The 17,875-nt window shown below is 28.0% G+C and overlaps 1 protein-coding gene across 5 annotated transcripts in view; it reads left to right on the plus strand.

Moving 5' to 3' along the window:
• LOC129975036 (cytokine receptor-like) overlaps positions 1-16,846 on the plus strand; it is a 354,502-nt gene extending 337,656 nt beyond the window's left edge. For all 5 annotated transcript variants that reach the window (XM_056087902.1, XM_056087904.1, XM_056087905.1 and 2 more), the window contains 14 exons: positions 366-532; positions 1,891-2,054; positions 3,220-3,382; positions 3,725-3,810; positions 4,045-4,300; positions 5,311-5,604; positions 6,712-6,885; positions 7,198-7,368; positions 8,138-8,449; positions 9,091-9,393; positions 10,256-10,343; positions 10,783-10,855; positions 11,333-11,461; positions 12,689-16,846. In XM_056087902.1, coding sequence (XP_055943877.1) covers positions 366-532; positions 1,891-2,054; positions 3,220-3,382; positions 3,725-3,810; positions 4,045-4,300; positions 5,311-5,604; positions 6,712-6,885; positions 7,198-7,368; positions 8,138-8,449; positions 9,091-9,393; positions 10,256-10,343; positions 10,783-10,855; positions 11,333-11,461; positions 12,689-14,032 — 3,724 coding nt within the window. In that variant the 3' untranslated portion in view covers positions 14,033-16,846. The remainder of the gene's footprint in view (positions 1-365; positions 533-1,890; positions 2,055-3,219; positions 3,383-3,724; positions 3,811-4,044; positions 4,301-5,310; positions 5,605-6,711; positions 6,886-7,197; positions 7,369-8,137; positions 8,450-9,090; positions 9,394-10,255; positions 10,344-10,782; positions 10,856-11,332; positions 11,462-12,688) is intronic.
• The last annotated feature ends 1,029 nt before the right edge of the window (positions 16,847-17,875 follow it).

The raw sequence follows: 17,875 nt of genomic DNA on the forward strand, positions 1-17,875 counted from the left end.
AATAGTCTTTATATATATATATATATATATATATATATATATATATATATATATATATATATATATCTTATGTAGTTGATATTTTTTTTAATGTTGTATTATGATGTATTTGATACTTTTATTGATATAAAATTAATTCTTTGATTATTATTACACAAATATAAATTGTTATGCTTTCCTGACTGTGTATAATACAATATGATATATAAGCAAACCAATAGTTATCATTCATTTCATTTTTCTTCTTCAAAATTTTGTTATGATTCTTTGCTTAACTGAAAATGTCTACCAGCGTAATTATTAGAAAAAATAAAATGCTATTTTGTTTTAGAATGAAATTTATGTCCATTGTAATTTATTTTCAGCTTCAAACGCCAATGCCCAGTACCTATTAAGCCATCTGGCTGCCAGTATCGCTTAGATACAAAACCTGTATATGTACAGAGCCAGGAATATCTGAGTTTTATTTTGGTTGGACGTAATTCCTTGGGAGAATCAAAACAGTATTTCAAAATCAAGCATTATGAAATTAGTAAGTTTTTAAAAAGATATTTATATTTCTTAAAATTGACTTCTTGATGCAGTTAATATTTTGCATATCTTTTCTTTATAGTAAATTAGTTTGTGCCTTTAGTGCAGTATTTTGTAGAATGTTTATTATGATTATGAAAGGAGTTTATATAAGTATATTTTCTAATGTGTAAATATTCAAAACCTGACTTATATCAAGTGTTTCTATGAAAACTTCCTTGATTAGGAAAACTGTTTTCTTTATCTAACTTTTGTTGACGGGAAGATATAAATGCATTTTACACTGATGGCTTTTAACTTCCTTGTTTCTTTCATTTCTAGAATAATGTTTAAAAAAATGACTTGAAAGAATTAATTAAACAATTTTTCAAGTTATCTTTATCTAATTCAAAATACTTTTTGATAATTTGACGTTTGAATAAGAAATTTAAATGCTGCCTTTTTACAAATCTTGAGATTTTTCCACATGGGAACAGTTCTAAATAAATCCTGCATGTTCCCCCCCCCCTTCTTAAACAGTTGTCTGTAAAGAAGAATTGCTTTGAATATATATTAACACTTTCATTGCAGCAATGGCACACTTTTTTCCTACCCTCTGCGCTAAGATATATGCTTATTATATATATAAAAGATGCGCTGCAATAATATTGAAAAACCTTGAGTACAGGACGAGTTATCTCATCCCTCACTCATAACGAATATTCCTTGAAGACAAGTTATCTCATCCCTCGCGATGAAAGTATTAATGACGGAATGAATGTTTCAGAACAATACAAATCTAACAAATAGATTATTAACATGCATTTGCATGCAAGTGAATATTTATTAATAATTCTATGTAGAGTTTTTATGTACAAATCTGTTGCAAATCATAATTCTAGAAGTAAGGTATACAGTTTTTTTAAACATAATTTAACTGTCGAAAAATGGATTAATGGATTAAAACTTATCTCATTATGTCAAAAGAAGTAACATATTTGCTTTAAACATTAATTAGTGTTTAACAATAAATAATTTACTTGTGACTATTTGTTTTCAGGATTTTGTGCATTACATTAACTAATGTTATTTTGCTGTAAATGTTTGAGATGACTATCTTTTGTGAAATCCATATTAACAAATGGCAATTTTTAAATATGTAATATAATCAGAGATAGGAAATTTTCCACCATTTCCTTTGTGGCAAATCTAGTTGAATAATAGCTAATCCATTTTATTTGTAATTTTATTGTAGTTCTTGTAATAATATTTATCAAATGATAGTCAATTACCTAATTAAAAGACATTGCATTAATATGAATGAAGTAAGTGGAAAGAAATACATTTTATTTACTCTGTTATTTTCTTCATTTATTTTAGTCAAACCAGGTGTGCCAACTTTCATACAGTTTAGTAATGTTAGAGAAACCAGTCTGGTCATCAACATCTCTGCCCCTAAAGGCCTGCAGTATAGAGAGTTTGTTGAAGGCCTGGTTTATTCCATCAAGTATTATTCTGTATCTACTCTACTTAATATCACCAAGGTAATGCTTTCACCTTTTATGATTGCTTATTTCAGTTTTAAAATTCACTTCACTGGTAAATAAAATAAATTATTTTGGCATACACAATTTTGGAAAATTTTTGGAATGTTTTAAAAATATACAAGAATATAAAAACAAATATCTGATCTCATCTGTAATCTAACTTGTAAAAATTAAAAGAATTTCAATGCTTGTAAAATGCCTTGCCAATGCAATTTCATATCATATATTGGAAAGCATCTAACCAGTTAGGAAATGAGTGCTAATAGATCACAATGAAAAGAGTCATTCAATAGCTACTATGACATATTCAACTGCACTTGAAAAACAAAAAGATAAGGAAATAAATCTGAAGAATACTAATGCTAAGGAATAAAAAATTCAAAAGCTAAACCTATTGTTAAAAGTTTTGCATTTAATCCTCAAATGCAACTTTCTATTGAATTTTGATAATAGCTACTTTTTTGATAATAACTAAGTATGGAAAGTAAGCTAATAATAAATGATGTTGAGAGGGAAAAAAGGATGTGTATAGATATTTTTAATATTTTAATGCGTTGAGTAATTTTTGGATAAACATATCTAATACTATGAAAATTAGAAGATAAATGAACCTGAACATATACAATTTTAATGCACTATGATGCCATGGAATTCATATACATAATGAACGCATGTAATACTATTAAAGAGACATTGTTTTAATAACTGACAATTTGGCGGAATCACGGAATGAAATTATGTATAAGCAATATTGAACTGAAATGAAATATAACCAGTATTCTTGGCAAACCAGCAATAGATAGTTAGATGGCTAGTTATTAACAATTAATAGTTGTTAATTAATAATAGCTAGATATTTTGATAAATAATTAAATCACATTATAAGTGTATGTAAATCAATGTCTATTTCTTTCTGATAACATTATAATTATTTGCTTTAGGCATTCAGTACAGTGCTTTTCAGGCTTGACTATTAAAAGTGAATCAGGAAGGGCATTTATATAAAGTATACTAATAATAATTCTTTACTCTGAAAGATAATTTTGGGTATAATTGCACTTTTCACTATTTTCTGATAAATATCAAAAAGGCAGACATGTTTTCTGTAGCATTTCATTAATTGTCCAAAATAGTACATTATTTTTGTTGCATCATTTTTTAGGAAGTTTCGATTACAACTGTGAGTGGCAATGCAGATCTTACTTTGAGAGATCTGGTTCCACATACTGTCTATGATTTTGAAGTACGATGTCATCTAAATATTAAAAGTGATAAATTCATGTGGAGTGATTCAAAAATTGCAACTGAGCTAACAAAATCAGATGGTAAGTATTATTTTTTAAATGTAAAATTAGATTAGTACATCAATTTTCATTTAGAAAGCATTTTGTGAATAATTATTCTGTGTTAGGAATATTCTTATGCTGTAATTATTTACTAACTGAAAGTAATTGTCCTTTTAAGACTATTATCTTCCCTTCTTTAAATTTTATATTTATGAGGCATCATTTGTTCTCTCATGATTATCCATTTTTTTTTCTTTTCTTAATGCTCTTTTTGTAAAGTTTAACTGATGAATTTCTTTTACTTGGTTTTGCTACTCACCAGAATTGCATTCTAAAAATATAAAATCCCATTTCCAATTAATTTTTTTTTCCAAACTTTAGTTCCATATTTGGCCCCAGTTGTTCACAGCTCTGCGTTTGATTATCAGAATATTGCAGGAAATAGGACAATCACTATATATTGGCAAGTAAGTGCATATGTGTGTTTGTGTATATATATATATATATTCTTTTAGAAAATTAGATTTATCATTATATGCTCGAAATTCTAATTTGCAAGTGAAGTTTTTAATTATTTTCATATAACGTTATAAAATTGGTGAATTTGTTTTCTTTAGATTTTTTTTTATTGTGATGCTTTTTTTGCATATAAAATGTTACTTAATGCTCAGTAACACTAATTTGTACATTTTATTTTTTAGCCTGTACCATCTCAATTTGAGAATGGGGAGGACTTCTTTTATTACATTAAATATCATGAGTACTATGTCCCGTCTCGTTTCAAACGTGAAGCTTCAAAGAAATCTAGCTCATACATCAAAGTAGGAAACAAAACATCTGCTACCATCGAACACTTAGATCCAGGACAAGCCTACTTTTTTAATATTGTGGCAGCCAATAAAGAAGGAAAGTCAACGAATGAAACAGCTCAGATTGTAATTGATAAAACTGAAAAAAGTAAGATTTCTTTTTTTCTCTCTTGATAATTTCTGGAAACTTCTATGTATTGTCATTTCAAACTTAATGTTTTACCCCCCCCCCCATCTTCGTATGATTTTTCATTCTCCCTTTGAGGAATTTGGAAGAATTTTTTCTTTTTATATTTTTTAAGTATAAAATACTGTATGTATGCTGTATGAATTTCACTTTCAACAACTTTAAATTAGACTCTTGATGTTTTTATGATATTTAACTATTTTATATCATTGTACATTTTGTAGAAACTAGTTTTTGTTGTGTATGGACATATTTTAATCCAAGCCTTTATTCATTCAAATTTTGCCTTGAAATACAATACAAATATTATAAGCCTCGCATTTAGACAGTGTAATCTTTCAGATGGCTTTTTTTTTCTATAGTATTGTAATCATTTATTTGTATTGTTAGATAATTAAAATATGTTTGTAAATTATTTTAATTGTAAAGATTGTACTCTTTACAAGCAGACCAATATTTGTCTTTTATTTTTATTTATTTACTCTGCATGGTAGATATATTTTCAAAAATATTTGAGACTTAAAATATGTGATATTTTGTTGTTGTTGTTGTTGTATTAAATATGGCAATTTGAGAGATCAGAGAGTCTTTTTCATTGTATGGCAATAGATAGTTAAAGTTGAAACTTTCTTAGTCCTACTCCTCAAAGATCTATGACCATAACAGAATTAGTGCTCTACCAATGCCAATTAATTTGAAACAAAATATACCTTAATCAAAAAAATATATTTCAGCAATCTGAGATTGACTGCACTAAACAGAGGATTCAAAGAAGTTCAAACTAGTTAGATTGTCTGTTTGCATCTTGATGATATATTTATTGCCTTTTGGGATGAAATAATCTTTTAATGAAAATCTGAATTACATTTGAAGAAATCTGTTAATGAAGTTTCTCTAACAAGTTATTATGTCTGCATTATTTTTAATTTTAAATGCATTTTCTAATTGTCTGTTTAATTCTTGTCTTCCAGTGCTTATGGGACCACGGGACATCTCAGTGATATCATATGGAAAGGGTTTATATAACATCTCTTGGAAGGCTCCTGATGTGCGTTATTCTCATTATATAATGTTTTGGTGTGAAAATTACAAGCTGAGCTCTACAAGATGTGATGGACCACTTAATATGGTTTCAGTCTCTGGCCAGACAAAACGTGAACTTTTTCTTCCTGATCGTAATACAAACTACCAGTTTGCAGTGGCAACTGTTCAGGGTTCTCAGACTTCAGGCGTGTTTTGGGCACCTTGCACTGTAGTTCACAATAGTAAGTCATATATTTTTTAATTTGCATTGTTTATTGTGTACTTTGTTTTTTTTCCTTCATAATACTGATGAAGAGCTGTAATATTTTATATTCTAAAACTGTTGGGTTGTGCAGGCCCTTGTGGGTGTAAAATGATGATTAGTAATGGTATAGGATTTAAGGTTTGTTTAGAAAACTAAAATTCATCTTTTACACTACATCACTTGCAAAGAAAAACAAATATTTTCTTTTTAAATCTAGAAGTTCCTTTGTGAGAAGCAGCAAATGTATTTAATTTGGGGTCAGATTGAACCCTTGGTTGTGTTAGCATTTCAGGTGGAGAGATTTTGTGTTTTTGTTATTAGTAAAAGTGAGATTTACTCAAATTTCTAAAAATACTATTTATGTATGAGGAAATGTTTCTATATTCAAGGCAGTATGTGTTTCATTATCTGAAAGACCAATAAAATAAACAATTGGATTGATAATTTGGAATTGCACAACAAAATGGACAATTTCAATTGAAATTGATCTTGCATATTTGTTCATGTCCTGAAAATAGTATGTTTCCTGAAGGGCTGATGTTATTCTTGATAGTAATAAAATAAAAAAAGATCTTACTCTTCTCTCTTATATCATTCATATTCTGTTTTTTTAAGAAGAAAATTGGAAATAGAATATCAAAGTTATATAATTCAAAAAATATATAGATCCTCAAAAGTTTGTTATTTAGATTACTTTTCTTTTCACTGAGTGCAATACTTTTTTCAACTACATTTATTGTTTTTTTACATTTAATAAAGTTGGCAGTTGCCCTGGACTAATGCATCAGAGGAGGGCCCCCAAATCGAATAGAAAGTTTATTTTACTTCTTTACTTCTATGCACGGTTCTTCATTACTGAAGTAGTGAAGCATAGGGTTGGGGTAAAGAAGTTTTTGCCCCGGGGCCCCAATTAGGCTAAGTCAGGCCCTGTTAGGATATAAAAGCAAGCATTCTGTAATTGGAGTTTTCGTATCTCAGTTCCCATAAAATATATTATGCTATTTTTCTGAATTTATGTAAAATATTCCTTGCATGTATGCAAATTCTTATTAATGCATATTAATCTATTTAATTTATTTTTCAGTGAAATACAAAGTACTCAAAATGGAATTAATACCTAAGACTTCAACAAGCCTGCGAGTACGTTGGTCCATGAGATGTGAAGCTGAAAAGAAAGTGGTCAAGGAGTATTCCATACATTATTGTCCTTTCTCAGGGAACTGCACTTACAATAATGCTATGCACTGTGAAGTGGATGGTTAGTTTCACACGGAATTTTCTTCATATTTTATATGAATTTGAGCAGTTTAATTTAATGTAGCTCTTGTTGAATAGTAAATAATATTAATTTCCTTTTGGGCCTATGTGATGTTTGTTTTTGAAAAAAAAAAATTTAAAAATTAAGAAAAGTTATATATATATATATTTGCACAAATGTAATCAAGCTTTATTTTCAAGGTAATATTACAGATGTAAAAATAATTTTGAGGAATATAGTAATAAATTAATGATATTTATTTACTTTTATTATTTTTTTATTTACTGTTTATTAAACTTTCCATATTTTTAGGGAAAGGTCCATTAAGTTGGCCTCATGTGAATATTCTGAACAGTTCTTCAACCGAATATATTTTGGGTTCTTTGACTCCATACACTTGTTATGCTGCCTATATGCGTGTGCGCACTGGAGCTGGCTGGGGTGAAAACAGTGATTTTACTTATGAATCCACAATGCAATCTGGTAAGAAATTCTCTTCTACTCTTGTAATGCATGATGTTTTGCCTAAAATATTTGGGGAACAGGGGCTAGAAAATATCAATAAAGATAAATTTTTGATAATTCTATAGGTCATAAGCAACATGAAATATATCTTCTTGAATTGGTACTTTGGTTGTGAAATAGAAAAATACTTAAATCTTATTGGTTTCTTGTTTATAAAAAGGGAATATCATAATTGATTTTTCATTGATTCCTTGAATGCATTAGAGTTTTGAAATTTTATTCTATTATGTATGTTCAACTGGTATATAATATTTCAATATTATCAGATTTTATTTATTAAACTACATTTTAATTAAATTTTAATTTTTTTATTCCTGTATTCCTTTATAATAGTTCCAATGAAATTATGTTTTCAATAATCATACTTTATCATCAAATAAAATATAAATAGATTGCTGTATTGTAACTTACTATGACCATTTAAATTATTTATTTGCATTTAGGTAAATTTGCAACATACTAAAACTTGAAAGGCATTTTAAGGGCATATATGGTATCTACTTATGAAAATTTTTTACAAATAGGATTTAATTTTTTTTTCATCATTTTATGATTGTTTGTTTTAATTTCTTGAAATATTTAAATCATTGATAGAATATTATTCTTTATATTTTACCTGCTTTTTTTTATAAATTATGGTGAGGGTGGATATTTTTATCTTCTTGTTTCTATAATTTAATTATATTTTTCAGTTATTAATATTTCTTTTTTTTTCTGTCCCTTCCAGCACCTGGTGATCCTCCAGGTAATGTACATGCTGTTGTAAAGAATGCATCAATCAAAGTATCATTTGATCCACCCACTATTCCCAATGGTCGCATTACTCGATATGTCATTTACTACAATAAAACATCTGCAGATGAGGCAAATTATCATAAGGAATACAGAGTCCCTGAAGATGCACACGGGAAACTGCCTGACAGCATTACTTTGGATAATGTTAACTATTATACTAACTATTCAATTGAAGTCACAGCATGTGTTGATCAGGCCTGCTCAGTCCCCTCAGAGCCTATTTATGTTACTACGGGTATATCAAGTAAGTTTGTGCCTTCTTTCTATCTTTTATTTAAAATGTGAAATTTAAATTTAATTTAAATTTTAATAATGCGTTTTTGCTGTTTAATAAGTGATTTTATAATTTGACAATATGATATAAATTCATTTAATTTAATTGTTTTATTTTAATTATTAATTTTTTTTAAAAAAAAATCTTGGCCCTTTGAATTTTTTATTTACATGATCTTAAACTATTCCTTGCTTCAAAGCAAGAATTAATTTGGTTTCTGAATTATCTTTATTAATTAAGAATATCTGTAAAACATATGTCCTTATTGATCTAAAGTTAATTCATATAAGTGCTTTAATCCCCAAGGTGAAAACTTCTTAGGAGTTTTTTTTTTTTTTTTAATTGAAAGAAGTTATCATTTTTTAAAGTTTTGAACATGTTAAATGTAAATTATATAATTTGTTTTGGAAATTTTCTTCTGCAATTATCATATTTAAAATGTTCTAAATTATTTAAAAGTTATTTAATTAATTAAATAAAATTATTAATGTCAGAAAGACATGCATTTTCTGCAGAAATGATAATGTATAAATAACTCTTAAAAAAATTATTGACAGATTCAGAAGTCTTTGAAATATTATGTAACTTTCTCCACTTCTTCTTTTAAATAGATCCTGGCGTTGTTATTCCCCCTCGAGTTGAAATATTAGAAAACAACATTAATATCTCATGGGCACCACCTTTACTGCCTAATGGACCTGTCCAGTATTATCAAGTGTGGGTCGATGGAGATTCTTGGGACGATATCACTGTTTATAATGTTAGTGGCAGCACTTTTCTGCTTCTTGATAGGAAGTGCGAAACTGGAAGCAATAATGAGACCCAGTTTGAAGTGCGAGCTGTTAACCTAAAAGATGGAAATCCCCTGTTTGGAGATTTCAGCCCTCCGACAAAAACTATTCTTTGTCCTCTAAGTAAGTTTATGTGTTGCTTTACTATTTTAATTGATGGGTTTTCATGAAATAGATATTTTCATATATGATATGTAAAAGATTTATGCAAGTTCTATATATATTATTATATAATATAGTTTTATATATTATGTAATTATAAATTATTTATTATTTTTGGAAATTAACCTTTTATAATGGACATATTTGATTAAAAATGAAATGCGAAACATTTTCATTTAATAGCTTTAAAATATATTTAATAATGACATGAATCGAATTTTTGCTCACAAACATTTTTGTTATTTTTAAATTTAAAAAATCTTTTTAGTGAACTCAATTTCATTTTTGTGTAATTTTTTCATTACTTTTCACTGTATTTGTGCACATGCAGTGTTACATGCTAATTATTGTAATTAATATATGCCGCTGCATGTACTCTTTAAACAACATAGTTTGAGAATGAGCGATAAGCACTTGTTTTTCTCACTTCTATGTCTGTTTTGCATTACAGACTGGTTCAATTAGCTTAGCTCACTTGTTATTAGTGGCAGTGTTAAATGGGAAATACTATGTGTTATTGTAATTGCTATGTGATTTTCGTCCTTGTTTTGTGTATGTGATGTGGGATTGCAAAAATAAATAAGCAAGAAGAATTATTTATTGGATAAAAACAGGTAACCAAGAATTATTCGTTAAATAAAAACATTCACTTATAGAAATTATATTGCTATGATCTTTCAGAGTCTTGATTTTAAATTTCTTTCAGATTTTTGGTTTTTCTCAAAATGATAAAAATAAAAAATAAAAATAAAAAACGACAAATATTTTTTTTAATGTGTTTGTTATGAATACGGGTAACTGATATGACTTTTTACATTTACAGGTAGTATGTCTTGGAAAGTTGGATTAGCAGTAGGAGCTGCTATTGTAGTACTAATTGCATTTATTGGAGTCGCTTATTATATTAATATGTAAGTGATTTGTTTGTTACTCATGTTAGTAGATTTCGTATGAAATCAGAATAATTATCCATTGTTAGATTGATACTTTGAAAAATTTGTAGTTATCTTTTTAATTTGAATTTACAACATTTAATTCTGAATTTTTACTTTCTCCCTTTCTATTTAATCTTATTTTTATACTTTAAAGCAAAATTTCAGAAGTTTGTTGATAAATGAGATAATGTTTATAGATAGATGAAATCTAGTAAAATCTTCTTCAGTCAAGGAAAAATATCAAGAATATTTCCTACTCTCAGCAAGAGTTTTTTTAGATTTCAAAATAGATAAAACAGATGTGCATAATTTTTCTTTTTAATTTCTGTGTAGTTTTTAAATTGTAAGATTTCTGAACTAAATGAAAGATTTACTGGAATTTTTGTATTAATGTAATTTAATTTTCTTTTTCCAGTTGGTATAAAAAACTTGCTGCTGTCAAAAGGACAAAGATACAGCTTCCTAAAGGACTGGATTCACCAATGGATGTATGTATATGGATGTGTCCTCCTCTTAATGTCAATTTTTTTTTTTTTTTGTAATGCTTATTTGTTTCATATTTTGAAAATGGTATTTTTAATGAAATTCTTTCTGCTGAGCTAATTTAAATTTTATTTACTTTTGTAATGGTACTTTTTTTTTTAAATATCTTTCAGAACTTAAAAAGTTAGTTAATTAAATTATTTCATTTCTTTACATTTCATATTAATTTACATTCATCGTTATTCAATCATTTTTTATTACTTTATAATTTCATTATCATTTTAACAAAGAGAGTGGTTAATTGTGGCAGCAATCATTTAATTATTAGAACCGTATCAGTTAATAGAATGCAGATAGAATGGTAATTATTTCACTTAAATTAGATATTGATAATTTCATGCTTATTGATTCTTTCTTTTTATTCTTTTACACAGAATCCTCTTTTATTCTCACAGATTCTTTCTTTTTATTCTTTTACACAGAATCCTCTCAATTCTTATGATAAATTTAAAAGTGGCTTGAAAAATCACCATGATTCAGGTATTCCTAATGATCGGGCTTACGACAGGCTATTTTCATCTACTTCTGATGGAGACTTGATGCATACAGATGTAATTTATTTTTCATTTCTTAGTGTTTTAATGGATTATATTATTGATATTTAAGGGAATTTTGATATAGACATGCTATTATCACTTTCACATTAATAATTTTTACTAAGAATTAAAAAAAAAAGCCTTTCAAACTAGTTATAATGGTTGTCACATTCCGGGATATCTTGGTAAAAAGTGATGGATTATGATAAAAGAACTTTCACATAGATATATATTAAAATGCTTTGCTATCTGTGAAGAATGACCCCCAAGATTTTGCTCAAAATTCCAGAGATTTTATTAACCTCTTCAGGATCAATGCATAAAGATTGAAGTTCTCCCACGTGACTGAACGCTCCGAAGTGGAGTATAACCACGGGCCCAAGCATTTTTTGCAATTTAATTTTACAAAAACGTTCATATAAAGTCATCATTTTAATATAATTGGTTAAATTTTACAAGTAAGATTTCATATATAGTACTAATTAATATGTATTAATATAAAGACTATAACAGTATTAGAAATGAATGAAATAAACAAAACACTCAGCTTTTAACTATACTCGCAAAAACAAAGCTTTAAATATAAAAATGTATATTTCACTCTCACCCCCCCTAGCAACAGTCATCTGAACACACTTTCCCATATTCTCCTAAAAAAAAATCAATAAGAATGCTGAGGTCACTTTAAATCACATGTGCACTTTTAGAGACCTGTTTGTTTATACTAAAACTATGAAGTCTAGAAACACAAAACAGAAACCTGCAAGCATATGAAGGTCAAGTGCCATAGAATTAGATTGTTAAGTATTTCACTCTTTTCGTAATGGGAAGGCAAAATAGAACTAATTCACAAACGTACAAAATACTATGTAGCAAACCCGAAACTACGAACCACAACGAACGAACAAAATGATACAAATCAAATTGGTGAGAAACTGAATGTTATTAAGTTGGACATTTATTTTAATATTGTTAAATTGTTAATACCAGTTCATTCTAGAATATCGCAATTGTGTCTGGAAGACAAATTGTTTTGTTCAATGAGTATTTTAACATTATCAATGATTCTAAGTAGAATTATTTATAACTAATTTAATGTAGCAGCATTTTTGTTTAATTTAAATAAATTAGTATTATTGCCTATAATAAATTGTTTCAATAAGCAAAATTAGTCATCCTTAACATTATACAATTACTGCTTATCTTACTTTGCTTATATGTTTCCCCCTTCTTTTTTATTAGGATAAAAGAGGACCATCTGGACGTAACAACAGTGGAGAAAGCACAACATCAGGCAAGTGTCATACTAGCATTTCATCTGCCAACACTACAAAAACGCACAATTCCATGGACTCTGGTGCCGAAGTTGAGTCTCCTCTCTCGCCCGATAGTTTCTCTTCTGATTCTGGTTCTATTAATACGACGCCATTGCCTTTTCAGCCAGACCTAAACATAGTTGATGAATTAAATCATCTGGCTAGCAGAGATTCTGGTTTGGAAAGGGACAATTTGACTACCGTCTATGTACCTCGTGTTATACCCAGGTTTGAAGAGCATGAGGACCTTCCAAAACGACATTTATCTGAAGAAGAAAAAGAGCGCATCTTTGCTTTGTCTAATAGTGCTCCATCTGTGAAAGATGAAGATGAAATCAATCAAGAGAATGCAATTTCATCGTATACTAAATTTGGCTATGGTAGAAGTCTCAGTGATAAAAATCTAGATGGGTACTCAAAGTTTGGAGAACCAGGTGCTTCTGGGCCAGCCAACCCTGCAGCTGAATTCCGAAATCATCAGGTGTGTCCTTCTTTTGTTGTACATGGGCCAAATCGATCAGGTTCTCTGTCACTAGGCAGAACCAAAGATGACCCATTATTACTAAACAAGAAAAAAGCCAAGGAACATCTATTGCATCAGAAGAAATCACCTGGCAGTGTTAATGAAAGGAAGCTATATTCTGTAGTTGGAGAAGCTTCTGTACCCTCCAATCCGGCCTCCCACTACGTTCCAGCAGAAAGTATTCCTAGTCATAGAACTATGCCTCTCCAGTCTGCTGCAAGTGCCATGATTGCACCAGTTTGTGAGATGCAGCAAGGTATAGAGAATGCTGCAAGGTCATCTGATATGTTAGATCCCCCAGCCTCATCTGTAGATAACAGTGCATCCTTTTTGGACAATTTAAATCTAGATGATGTATTGCCTCCAGATTTGGACAAACATCTTGCTGGGAAAGGCAGATCTGAAACAACAGACAAAGACTCTGGCAATGGCTCTGATCAAGATGCCAGTTGTAATGGTACACAGAGTTTGAGCATAATGATGCTCTCAGGTGGTGGTATAGTTGAAGGCAGCTTTAATGACATTATCCCACATGAAAGCAATGGCAGTGCAGATGACTGTTGCACTGATGAGTCTGGGCTAGCCGAGGAGGCTCATGAACTTCAAAATAGCTCTTCACCGGGTTATACTACAATGCCTCAGCGGAATTTCTCTGGTTATGTTGATTCTGCATCAGTCTTACCAATAATAACTGCAAGGGTTATTCCTCAGCCAAATTTAGCAGACATTTCAGTTGAAAGTGTATGACCCACTTCAAGCCATATTTTCTAATCAGTGCAATCATTTTCTCGCAGATTAATCTGTGTAATGACAATTTAGAGTTGTGGCTCTTTTTTTAGTTGACTTGATTTGGAACAATGTGTTTTAATTTTGAAAACATGAGCAGGGTGTCTATCCCTTGTTAATTTTGAATTTAGTTATGAATTCGAAGTTTAGATGGAACAAAAAGAAATTTTTTTTTAATCAAATGAATTTTTTTTTCTTTTTTTATGTTAAATGTATTGAATGGCAATTCTCTGTAAATGTCAGATTACAGAAAGCCAGTACTTTAAAATCTTTTCAATGATCTCTTTATGTGTTTGTAATTTTTTTAGTTGAAAATTTTCCGAATAATAAAAAAACATGAATTAATTTGCTATATAGAAATTTTAAATTTCTGCTGATATGAAATGCATTTGTTTCATTTTCTATAATATTTAATAGAAAAGTTAGATATTAATAATGTTTTAATTTATGTTTTTTTTTTTTTTGGAAAAATTTTAGAATATCAAATTATTGTATTTCTTAACATAACTATTTTTATTATAAATGTAAAGTGTGGGCTTTTGAAAATATAGAACTAGGGGAACTTTTAAGGGCACATCTTCAAAATTAATAAAATACAACAAATTTTACTAGAATTTATTTGATTAAGTAACTTTTATTTTCTATATTTTAAGGGATTAATAGCTAGAATGCTATTTTATAATGCTAAAACATTTTAAACATGTTATTTTGAAACAAAGGTACTTTTTTTTTTCTGTGTCAAATATATTGATGTAAAAAAAATTAAGCTCCTTTGATTGTTAATCAAAATTTTAGCATTTTATTATTAGAAATATAAAATAGAAACTTATTTTTAATTTAGTGAAGTATGAAAGAAATGCATTTCAAAGAAAATCTTTACTGTTACATTAAATGCTTCAATATCAAGATCTGTTCTGTAGAAGCAAATATTAATATGCATTATCAGTTTTTCACATAATTGTTTTTGAACAAATCATATTAATTTATTTTTGTATTATTATAGTTTTCAAAATAATTGTTGTTAATGAATGTCTTTTCCCATATAACAAGAAAGAAAATGGTTTATTTAAATGCATGAGTTAAACTACACATCTTTAAAAATCAAAATATTTTATAATAATCATTATAATTTAAAAAAGATTTATTGAATCTGTATTCTAAAAATTAGAAGAACTTTTAATTTTAAAAAAATTGTTGAGTAAAAAATATAAATTTGAAGAAGGGAGAATTGAACTTGAGACCTACTCTGTAAAGACAATTAAATCATGTATCATTTATTAATAAGTTGCAGAACAAAAAAATAATGGTTCTTGTAAGTCATTTAATAAGACTTTTAGTTAAAATTATGTTCTATTTCCATCCTTTTAATTGCATTATTAAAATTTTCATTTAATTTTTAAATCATTAATTCATTCATTTAATTTTAAATTTTAATTTTTTCTGATGACTGCATAGATGTTATATCAGTGTAATTTTTATCGCTGCTTTCATGATAATGCAATATCTCCCCTTTTCCCAATATCTTATGTTGGTTGCTTAATTAATTATAATACTATCAGATACCGTTTAACCCTCCCACCCCTACAATGTGTGATGGAGAGTTTGATTGCATATGTAGCAAAATTATAGGAATTTCTTGAGTTGTTGAGGAAACGAGAGAAAAACATTTACTATTTTCTTCAAAATTTCTATAGTAGGATATTTCTGTTTAGTCGACAAGCAAAAGGTAGAATTAAAGCTTGGTTTTATTTATTCTTAATTACAAAGTTTATTTTTATATAAGTGAATGCTATCTGTGAATACAATTGGAAAGAATCAGCTTTATATCTATTATTGTAGTAATTATTCATCAATTAAAAAATGATGAATGAAATTATTACTTGTGCTTGAGAATATTATGATGAAAAAATATATTGCCTTTTTTTAGAAGCATGATGATTTAATAATTAATATGCATTATATTGCATGAGATTCTATCATTAAATAATGTATGCTTCTTTTTAAAATGCTTCCACTATATATATATAATATAATATGCATGCATATTCTACTTTTAATACAGCAACCATTTTAAATGATTCCTTTTGCAAATCATGTTTAACCTTTTAAAAGTACAAGGCTTTTGCACTTCAAAACTCAAAACATGGTGGTCACAAACTTTATTTTTATACCTTCAAATTTGATGGACACCCTATAATAAATGCGGAAGCTGTAATTAAAATGTGAAAATTTTAGTTTAAAAATTACAATTTTTTAATGTAGTAACGGAAAGCTGATATATTTGGGAGAATGAACATTTACAATATCTGTATATATTAATTAAGGTAATTTTTACTTAGTACAAAATTGCATCTTAAAAGTAATTAATTTTGAATTATGCATTTATTGTTGTGTGTACATGTGCATGCATATGGGTTTCTTTGTGTATAATACTATGTTTTTACGTTATTGTAGATCGTCATTTCATTTTAAATCTTTTAAAGAATCTTTTTATGCATTGGAATATAACTTTAAAAAGATTATTTAATTTTTTTTATTGTGTAGCTTTTATTTTTAATATTTTGTCTAGCCAAATAACAAAATCATTTCCTTGCCATATTATATCATTGGCAATAAGTAAAGCATAAACATTCTTTTGGAAGAAAATTAAATTCTAATTAATTAACAATTCAATAGCAGCATGCATGAATAGTGCTATTTTATTATTTTTTTAAATAAAATCACATTTCTTTAAAATTTTATATTATGAGGGGGTGGGGATTTCATAATTTGGTTTTTAACCAAATTATATCCATGGTGTCAGCTGCTGAAACTGTTATCCTGTCATTATTGTTTCAACTTCTGGAAGTAATGCTTTGCTTTGTTTTGTTTTTGATACTGTTTAATTATGCAGATGTCGCAAACTACATGATTAGTTTGGAATGTTCGTATATTGACCTGTAACATCTGAATCGGTATCCCCCTTTATGAACATTCCCAAAATGTCTACAGATACTCTCTTACAATACAGGCTCATAAAAATCTAAAATGCACAAATAGATTTAAAGTTGCATGAAACCATCTTTCAATTTTTTTAAAAAAATGTAAACTTAGTTTTTCATCTTACTTAGTGTTTTGAGGGGGGGGGGAAGAGTGGGAGAGGGAGGTAAAAAAAATGCAAAAAGATGCTTTAATTGAAAATGAAAGTATTTTTATAGCTATTTCTCAAAAATCAGTTCTATAAGGGAATAAAGACTGAATGTGCTTACGTGTAATAGTTAAGGTAAAATTATTTTTGGCATAATATGACTAGGCAATGGCAAATTTTTTATTTGCTTTATTTAAATTTCAACCTTGTTGATGGAGAATAATATTTTTTAATTATTACAAATTTGGTAGATTCAAAATTTAGCATTTGCAGTATTCAAAGAAGGTTTTGTGAAGGCCAGGTAATGAAATTTTTTTTCTGATGGTTTTGCTGGCAAAAGGAATCATCTTGTTTGTTGTATTTTTTTTAATCATATAATTAATAACCAATTAACTGTAGTTATAAACTGTTTAAAATTAGATTTCATGTTTAAAAAAATCATATGGATGCATTGTCTTTTAATAATGTGTTTAAAAAATCATGTGGGATGCATTGTCTTTTAATAATATGTTTAAAAAATCATGTGGGATGCATTGTCTTTTAATAATATGTTCAAATTGATTATGGAAAATTCAAGATAGTTACAAACTGTAAAATCACAACGGCCTGATTTCAGTACATTGTTTATTTTTAAACTTTCTTAATTTATTTTTTCCTTGTTACTCTATAATATAGAA

Source organism: Argiope bruennichi, chromosome 7 (genome assembly GCF_947563725.1).
Source record: "Argiope bruennichi chromosome 7, qqArgBrue1.1, whole genome shotgun sequence".
Taxonomy (NCBI): Eukaryota; Metazoa; Arthropoda; class Arachnida; order Araneae; family Araneidae; genus Argiope; species Argiope bruennichi.